This window comes from Neopelma chrysocephalum, unplaced genomic scaffold, assembly GCF_003984885.1.
Source record: "Neopelma chrysocephalum unplaced genomic scaffold, ASM398488v2 Primary Assembly neopelma1_373, whole genome shotgun sequence".
Classification (NCBI taxonomy): domain Eukaryota; kingdom Metazoa; phylum Chordata; class Aves; order Passeriformes; family Pipridae; genus Neopelma; species Neopelma chrysocephalum.
The window spans coordinates 1-8,767 of NW_020898037.1; the positions used below are offsets into that span (position 1 = coordinate 1).

Genomic DNA, 8,767 nt, shown 5'->3' on the forward strand with positions numbered 1-8,767 from the left:
GTTGAGAGGGTCCCCTGGGACGCTGCCCTGAGGGGCAAAGGAGTCCAGGAAGACTGGACATTCTCCAAGAAGGAAACCTTAGGGCACAGGCAGGAACAGGCTGTGCCCATGTGGCAGAAGACAAGCTGGCAGGGAAGCACAGCTGCTGAGGAGGGAGCTTTGGCTGGGACTCAGGGACAACACAGAATTTACAGCTTTGGAAGAAGGGGCAGCAATGCAGGAGAACGGCGAGGATGTCACCAAGTTAGGCAGGGAGAAAGTTAGAAAGGCAAAAGCCCAGCTCCAACTTAATTTGGCCACTGCTGTAAGAGAGAACAAGAAGAGCTTTTACAAAGACATCAACAAAGAGAGGAGGGAAAAGGAGAATCTCCATTTTTTATTGGATGCAGGGGGAAACATTGCCACAGAGGATGAAGAAAAGACTGAGGGCTTGATGCCTTCTTTGGGGTGCCCACAGCCTCCTCTGTAGGGAGGGATAAGTGCGACGGCTCTTGGGGTGCACTGGAGTGACTGGGCACAGGCACCTTTTCGTGGGGTGCCGGCACTGCCCCACTGTGGCTGCTTCCCTGGGGTGCTTTGGGCTTCCCTCTGCAGTAAGAGCAAGGAAATAACAGTCAGGGAAGTAGCATCCAAGGAAAGTCTCGGCAGTTCCTAGACTGGAACAGGAGTTAGAGAACAAGCACTGCCATTGCTCTTCCTCCTCACCTCCTTGAAAATCTTCTCTCCCTCACATGCCTTCTTTATGTTGTATCGCTCTCCGGAATGCTTTTTCCTTGGCATCAAGGACATCCATGATGTATTGAACAAAGAGCAACTCAGCTTCGCTGAGCTTGGGCATTCTCTGGAAAGTGCCATGGAGGGGAATGACTGGGAGAGGTGAGGATGAGCAGGCGGTGTGGGCAGAGGGGCAGCACTGGAATGTGCTCTCTTCCCTTCCCTGCTCTACAGCCTCTCCCTCGCTGTACTTCTTCTTCCTCCCTCGACACTGAAGTTTCTCAAAGAACCTGAAGAAATCAAAAGGGGAAAATAAGGATCAAAAGTGAAGGCAGCTGTTGATGGTGGTTGAGGGCAGAAAGGCTGCGTGTGCCCTGCCCTGTCGGGGAAGCAGCCACTGGAGGAGTCAGGAAGTGAGATTTACAGCAGGGCAAACCATTGGAGTTTGCAAGGGAGACGGGGAAAAAAGGCTTTTGGGCATCATCTCCACAGAATTCCCTGCTCCCAGTCCATGAACAGGGAGGTCTGGCCAGGGAGGGCAGCAGCAATGCCAGCACCTCTCCCTGCTTCTGGCAGGTGTTTCAGCAGAGCCTAAGGAATTTGGGGAGCCCCAGAAGGGACAGCGCTGGCTGGTGTGGCCGGGAATGAGCCCTGGATGGGAAAGGCATCTGGAAAGGATGGGAGCGAGTTCTTTAAAAGCCTCTCTGGGGAGCAGGGCAGGGAGAAATAGGGCAGAGCCGTCACCAGAGGAGAGTCTTGCTGGGAACTGGAGCAGAGAGGGATTTCCTTGTGGTGGCAGCAATGTGGGACCCCCAGAGCCTGACACCCACCCCAGCAGCAGTGCAGAGAAGGGCTGGTTGGGATGTGCTCTGACATCCGTGCCCATCGCTCCCACTCTGGGCTCCTTTGCTGGGTCTCTCCCAAAAGCAACACGTTTTAAACACAGGCAGGGGAGTGTTTGGCAGCGGCTCCCGCACGGCTGGGGGGCCTGGGGATGAGTTGCTCTTCAGAGTAAAGACTGTTGTTGGCACAGCAGTGGCACGGGCAGGGAGTAATTACCTTCTCAGCAATGATTTCCTACAGCGTCGGGGTTGGAAATCATCTTCATGAGGCTCAGAGCATGTCTGGGGATGGAGAAAGAGAGACTTGTAATATCAGAGTTTTCTTGTCATGCTCTGCAAAAAAACGGAGGCCAAAAGATTCTCCTCCAACCCAGCCCATTCTATACATGTGCAGGTCTGTGCCAGCAGCCACAATTTTTAAAAGAGCCTGTCCCCCCTTTCCAGTTTCCCTCTTCCCCCTGCCTCTGGAACGTGAATGAACTCCCAGAGCTCTCCTAATGGCATTGCTGCATGGCTGAAGGCAGGAGAGCAAAGCAAAACTGGGGAGAGTCGGGAAGGATGCCAGGACAAGCTTCCCCCAAGCAGGCTGAACCCTGCTGAGCTGGGGGTGCGGATGCTGCCACAAGCTCCAGGGTTGGCCAAACATCTCCTGTGCTACCCGGCACATGCATGGGGCTCCTCAACTGGGCTCTGCAGCTACAGGGCTTGAGTGACAGCTGTCTGTCAAAGGAGTTACTGGCTTACCTCAATGAGACAATGCAATATCAAATATGTAATGTAGAAGATCAACACCAATATCGCAAACTCGAATCTCTCCCGGGACTGTTTCATTGCTTTCTGCTGGGACAAAAGGAGACAAGTTCAGCAGGGCAGAGAGGGTTGCTCCTTCCATTCCCCATTGCCCTGAAGGACACATCCAGCAGTGCCCAGCAGCTCTCCTACCTCCCCTTTGTGTTCCTTGCCCTTCTCCAAGGCTGTGCGTCTGGAGATGTTCTTTTCCATAGGACACTGGCTTGTGAAAGCAGAGACTCCCTCGCTCTCTTTTCTCTTGCTGAGGAGATTTATAAGCAGCCCAGTCTTGGAGACCATCTTGGCACAGGCCAGCTGTAGCCCGGGCAGGCTGCAGTCCGTCCTCAGGGCTCGCTCCATGTGGGCCATGAACATCCTCAGGCCTTCGTCCGGCACCAGCAAGCGCAGGGAACGATCGACTGTGGTGTCAAAGTCCTCTCCTGGAACTGGCAAAATGTCTGAGCCCTCAGGGCTATCTGGCTTTTTGAGGAGCCTGGAGCCTTCCTCTTCTGGCTTCCAAGATGTCTCTGTGTTGTCTGGCATGAGGAGGAAGTGCCCACCTCGAGAGGAAGGCTCTCCTTCAGCCCTGTCCTCTACCCTGCTGATTGCAGCGGGGCCGTTGTTAACCAGCGGGTCAGACAGAAAATCCAGGTTCCTGCTTAGACCCTGCTTGGCTTTGGTTTCTCTGCCTGGGGGCTCTCCCTGGGCTTTTGCAGGGCCCAGCTCCTGATAGAAAAGTGGATTTTGTCCAACCCAATACTGGCTGTCGGTCTTCTTGTGTCCTTTCTTTTTCCAAATGTAGTTCTGCCTTGGAGACGGAGCTACATCCACATCTTTGTGGTGTTCAGAGTCTTCCTCAGTGGGGTTTAACCCACCAGCTCCATCCCAAGGGTTTAATGATTGCCAGTTCAAACGGAACTCCATCTGCTTTTGCTGGCTGGCTTTCTCATTGTGCCGCTTCTGAGTCCAACCATAGTTCTGCTTTGAAGATGGTGCTTCCTCCTCCTCTTCTCTATTCTCCACATCCTCCATCCCAATGGTTTCCTCAGTCTGTTCCACAGCATCATAGTAGTTCTGAATATTGATAGACCTGGAGAAACGACGGCCCTTTGCTGTGGAGTGCGAAGGGGACTGTTTTGAAGGCAGCATGAATACTTTGTGGTGTCCAGAGTCGTCCTCAGCTTCATCCCAGGGGTTTAATGCCTGCCAGTTCAAATAGGGGCCCTTCTGCTTTCGTTCCCATACTATGACTGACTTTTCCTCCACATGCTTCTCCCTGACAGGCTGGGGCTGGCTTTTCATAGTCATGATGTTTTTAGCCTTGTGCAGATTATTCTTGCCCTCAACCATCAGCTCATCATCAGCTGTTTTGCCTTCCTGCCTGGAGAGGTGCTCAGGGGGATATGAATCTGATCTGGAATCCTTGAGGCTGCTGACATCCCCCTCAGTGCTGCTCAGGGTCAGGGCAACCACAAGAGTTACGGTTCCATGGTCCCCCAGCGAAGGCTCCTTGGCCTTGAGGTTCAATACTGGGCTGTTCTTTGCTTTTCTGGAGGGCTCCACTTCCATTACTTCTCCCTGTGTCTGTGCCACAGGACCTGTGTAAGCTGGAGAACACCAAGACAGCAGATCAGCAACTCGGCACAAACACAGGGGCAGAGGTTTACCCCAAGCAGCAGGAGCTCCTCTCTGAGACAAGGGAGTGGGTGAGGGGAGTGGTGGATGTGTTGGGGAGGGCAGAAGACTCCTTCAATCACTGCGATTGTCCCCTCAGAGCAGAACAGGAGATGTTTCTTTTCTGGTGTCTCCCAGGGCTCTCTTTGGATGGGAGGGAAACATCCCAGGGAAATGGGTTTGCTGTTGGAGACTCTCCCACAGCTTGATGTGAGCCAGTGCTGGGTTGCTAAATTCACCAGAAAGCTTTGAAACTCCGAGTGAGCCTGGAGAGCAGAATCAAGCCTGACACGGGGTTGTGGAATTCACCTGGAGCAGGAGCTGCAGGTTGTGCCTGGGCTGGGGCAATGGCTGGGTGGGGTGGTTGGTCACCCCGAGACTCTGCAGGAGCCAGTGACGAGAGAGAGAGCCCAGACTAAAGATCAGCCCAGAGGCTGCTGAGGCACTAACAGTGTTTGGTGTTCATCTAACGCCCTGCAAAGCACATGGGGGCTCCTGCCCTCTCTCCTGCACATGGGCAGGTGACACAGACCCTGCAGAGCCTGTCGAGGGGCATCCACGCTCCTTGTGGGTCTTGGGCTTCCCAGGGTGGGTTTGAGGCAGGTTGGGGCCCACGTCACCGGGCCAGAGCAACACAAACACTGCTGCACCCTTTGGCCACGTGTGTGCTGGGTCTGGGACCCCTCTGGCCCCTGAGCTGTGACTGGCCAAGCTCTGGTGGCACTGGAAAGGCTCAGGAGGTTCTCAGGGGAAATTGGGGGGTTAGAAGCAGTGCCTGGGAGGGGCACGGGGCAGGCCTGCTTTCCTTGGCTGCGTGCACAGGGTGGGTTGGAAGCTCCTGTGTTTGTTTAGCCCAGAGAGCTCTTTCTTATCCAGACAGTAGTTGACACACCAGATATGTGTAATCACAAGGAACTTTCCAAGCCGTGCTTGTTCCAAGTCTTCTCCAAGGGGAGATCAGGAATTGCCCCAAAAGGGGGCTGTGCTGCAGCATCTCAAGCTGGAGGCAACTGGGCACACTTGAGGGCTACCCCAACCTCAGCAGGACACCTACCAGCACACCGGGCACTGCTGCTGCTGCACAGGTTCTCGCAGAGGAACTGGATGGTCCTGCACGGGGTCTCGGTGCTGGTGTGCTCCTGGCAGAGGCAGCAGGCCACATCATTGGGCAGTTTGCTAAAGACAAGAGGTTATTGACTGGAGGAAAACCCAGCATCCCAATCCTTGTCTCTGAGGCCATCGGGGGCAACACACAGATAAGGCCTCGGGGATGTGCTTCCATGTCTGCCACAGCTCTGGGAAACTTCCCTCACGTGAATCCCAAAACATCAAAAGTGTGATTTTTCTTTTGAAAGTGGAACTGGTCCCAAAAAAACATTTGAGAGAGAAACAGACCCTCCGTGATCTAAATCCCCCTTTGAAATTCTGCCTTGGAGCTGGTGAGTTTGGGAGGTTCCCAGAAGTCCACAGCAACCCTAAAGCTTCCTGGGGTTGTTGTGATTTAGTGGCAGAGGGATTTGTTTCCCAGGCAGACCCCCTGTCTGAGCACTGAGGCTCTGCTGGTGGCTGGCACTCAGTCCCACCTACTCACAGGGTTTCCAAGTGCACTGTTGTCTGCAGGAGCAGCAGCAACGTCTGCGGAGTCACTTGAGTTGCACTCAGGTCCCTGCAAACATTTCAAAGACCACATTCAATTTTCAGGTGACATTCTCACAACTCTGCCCTGAGAGCAAGCCCAGGCCCCTGAGGAGCGTGGGGGTGCTGGCAGAGGGATCCACTTCTGCCTAATCAAAGACAAGCCATTCAAGACCCCACTGGCCTTCTGCTTTGCCCTGCTCCAAACCATGGCCTTGCAATCAGGAGGGGACCCTGCAGCTCTCGGGGCAGACAGATGCCAACAGAAAGGATTCTCCAGCTCCAAACCCTCCTGCTCCTGCCTGGGGGCAGCTCCAGTCCCTGAAGGTGGCAGGAGCTCTGGACTGCTGCCACCAGTGCTCAGGCAGGACTGGAGTATTCCCAGAGCCCTCTGGCCACTCTGTGGCCCCAGACCTGGAAGGCCTCTCGTTTCTGAAAGTTTCTGTCCCAGCTCCTTGGGTGCTTTGCAGCTGGGGACACACCACAACTGATTGGACTTGTTCTGCCAGTGCCGGGGACATTTGTGCCTCCAGCACAAACAGGCTGGGAGAAGAGGGAGATTTGCTCTTGGATCTCTGCTTTCCTGAGAACAGGTCACTAGAGAGACACAAAGATCTCTGTTGATCTGCTCCAGAGGAGTCAATACTTACAGGTAGTTGACTGAAGGCAGCTTGAAGAATGCTGTGTCAGCAATCACGGTCAGGGGGTTGTGGCTCAGGATCCTGAAAAAGCAACAGAGAGCTGTGAGGGGTGATGGGCAGGACGTGAGCTCTGTGGGTCAGGGCAGGTGGGGATGGCCTGGCTGGTTCAAGGAAGCCCTGGAGAAGAGAAGCAGGTCAAGGGAAAGGGGCTTTCCGGCTGCAGACTCCTGGTGCTCCCGGGCTGACATCCACAGTGGGATTCAGTACTTTACACAGGGCAGAGCAGCTCTGCCCCACTGTCCCTGCGGGGTCTGGCTCTGATGGGCCTTTAGAGCTTGTCCCACTTACAGCTCCTCTAGAAACTGCATCCCGTGCCATGCCTGGAAAGTGCCGTTGTGGATCTGTGTGAGGCCATTCCCACTGAGGTTTCTGGGGAAAGAGAAGATGACAGAAATCAATCGGGTCTGTCCTACAGGATGCTGGGGCAAAGAAGGATCCGTTTGGAGGAAATGTGCTTTTACCAGGGGACATTTAGAGACTGTGCTGAAAACAGGAGCATTTTCTAACACAGAAAGGGTTCGAAACAGAAAGACTTCACTAAAGACATCACAAAGAAACTTCCTGACTCACAGAAGCCTCAGGAAAGGCAGTGGCTCAAAAGCACCTTCCTCAATCAACAGGATCCTATTGCCAGACAAGTCCCTGTTCCAATTAGAAGAGAAAATGTTCATTCCAGGTGCACTGTCCTTTTGAGTTGCATTTGCAGCCTGGAACCCAGGAGGACAAAGGCCACTTGCCCAGGGCTGGGCTGAGCAGCAGGGCCCCAAGGGAGGGGGAGGCAGTAGCCCGGCATGGTGGGCAGGGGCCAGTGCTTACAGGTGCTTCAGCAGGAACAGCCCCTCCAGGGAATGGCTCTTCACTGCCTGCAGCTCATTGTCCCTGAGGACTCTGCAATGACACAAACGGACAATGGTACAGCAGCTGCTCCACAGGAGGAAATGGCACATTACTGGGAAAATACCCTGCAGCAGCTTTCCTGAAGCAACTCTTGGGGGCCCTGCAGGGATGGTCCCCACTCATGGCCAGCAGGCCCTTGCTCCTGGCTGGCTGGAGCTGAGTGGAGCCTGATCCCTGGGCAAAGAGCCACGGGGACGGTCCCGTGCCTGGCACACAGCTCACGGCATTTCTTGGCATCCTGGGAAGGCCTGGGAGTCACAGCCCAACTGGAGCTGGAGCAGCCCAACTTTGACTTCACTTGGGAAGGAGTTCTGTGGTGCTGCTGCTCCAAAACCAGACCAAAGGATGGAAAACACCCCAACTGCGGGCATTTGAAATGCTGCCGGGCACTTACAGAGTCTCAGTCCAGGGGTATTCCTTCCATGCTTGTTTACTCAAAGTAGCAATCGAGTTGCCAGTGAAATCTCTGCAAAGGAACAACAGACACCGTTACCCCCGAGGAAAAGCCCTTCCCCTGGCCATTTGGCTGCTGAGCTGGAAGTGGGATTTCCCTGGAGAAGGCACGGCTTGGCCAGCCTGGCTTCACCCTCCCAGTGCAGCACAACCCCCCAAAGGCACCGTGTCTCCTGGCAGTGACTCTCCCGGCTGTCCCGGCTGGGCTTTCCAGCAAGAAGAAGCTGAGCAGGGGAAGCTGGAGGGGGTGTGTGGAGCAGCCAAGACTCACAGGACGGTGAGGGCCCGTCGGCGGGTGGCCGGGGGCACGGTGGCCAGGCCGGCGTGGCGGCAGTCCAGCAGTCCACGCCTCTGGCAGTGGCAGGGGTGCGGGCAGAGCTCCTTGGACTCTCCTGGGCAGGGAGTCACTACCAGCAGCAGGGCCAGCAGGAGCAGAGCACGCACGACGCGTCTCAGCAAGTCCATGGCGAACCACGACTGGCTGGAGTCGCCTGGGATGCAGAAGAAGGGCTTGCCTTGGTGGTGTTCGTGTCACAGTGGGGATGCTGATGTCACAGTGGGGATGCTCTTGTCACAGTGGTGGTGCTGCATCAGAGCTCACAGCTGGACTGGAGTTCAGGCGAGTCTGTCACCAAATGACTCTGCCATAGAGCCATAAAACCATGGAATCCTGGAATGGATTGGCTTGGAAGGGGCCTTAAGGCTCATCCAGCCCCCCCTGCCCCTTCCATGGGCAGAGGCACCTTTCACTAGAGCAGTTTGCTCCAAGTCCTGTCCAGTCTGGCCTTGAACACTTCAGGGACAGGATGGGGGAGCCACAGCTTCTCTGGGCAATCTGTGCTGGTGCCTCAGCACTCTCACAGGGAAGAATTCTCCCCCAATACACGATCTAACCCTGTTCTCAGTCAGTGTGAAGCCATTCTCACCTGTATTGGGTTTGCGTGGCCAGGTTTTGGTAGCGGAGGGGAGGCTACAGGGGTGGCTTCTGTGAGAAGCTGCAGGAAGCTTCCCCCATGTCCAGCTGATCCAATGCCAGCCAGCTCCAGGACGGACATGCCTCTG

At 55.2% G+C, this 8,767-nt stretch overlaps 1 protein-coding gene across 4 annotated transcripts; it reads right to left on the reverse strand.

The window, feature by feature from the left end:
- Positions 1 to 338: 338 nt before the first annotated feature.
- On the reverse strand, positions 339 to 8,463 carry LOC113979001 (leucine-rich repeat-containing protein 37A-like). Of its 4 annotated transcripts, none has more exons than XM_027706396.1 (14): positions 7,977 to 8,463; positions 7,647 to 7,718; positions 7,172 to 7,243; positions 6,926 to 6,997; positions 6,644 to 6,724; positions 6,305 to 6,376; positions 5,611 to 5,685; positions 5,074 to 5,195; positions 3,664 to 3,952; positions 2,499 to 3,357; positions 2,301 to 2,393; positions 1,774 to 1,838; positions 706 to 1,004; positions 339 to 588 (listed from the first exon to the last, which is right to left on the reverse strand). In XM_027706396.1, the coding sequence occupies exons 1-13, from the start codon at positions 8,168 to 8,170 to the stop codon at positions 728 to 730; spliced, it is 2,343 nt and encodes a 780-aa protein (XP_027562197.1). In that variant the 5' UTR covers positions 8,171 to 8,463; the 3' UTR covers positions 339 to 588; positions 706 to 727. The 4 variants fall into 4 exon arrangements, with proteins under 4 accessions (XP_027562197.1, XP_027562196.1, XP_027562195.1 ...); XM_027706395.1 differs by having other exon boundaries at positions 2,499 to 3,225; positions 3,529 to 3,952; positions 7,977 to 8,462; XM_027706394.1 differs by having other exon boundaries at positions 2,499 to 2,785; positions 2,906 to 3,952; positions 7,977 to 8,462.
- Positions 8,464 to 8,767: the final 304 nt, after the last annotated feature.

Bases quoted from the DNA above. Each gene is read 5' to 3' on its own strand.
- LOC113979001 (XM_027706393.1), bottom strand. From the start codon at position 8,170: ATGGACTTGCTGAGACGCGTCGTGCGTGCTCTGCTCCTGCTGGCCCTG. The intron at 6,377-6,643 runs GTAAGTGGGACA...TTGCTTTTTCAG, and splicing joins ATGCAGTTTCTAGAGGAGCT to GATCCTGAGCCACAACCCCC. The intron at 3,953-5,073 runs GTAGGTGTCCTG...GGTGTTCTCCAG, and splicing joins CAGCAGTGCCCGGTGTGCTG to CTTACACAGGTCCTGTGGCA.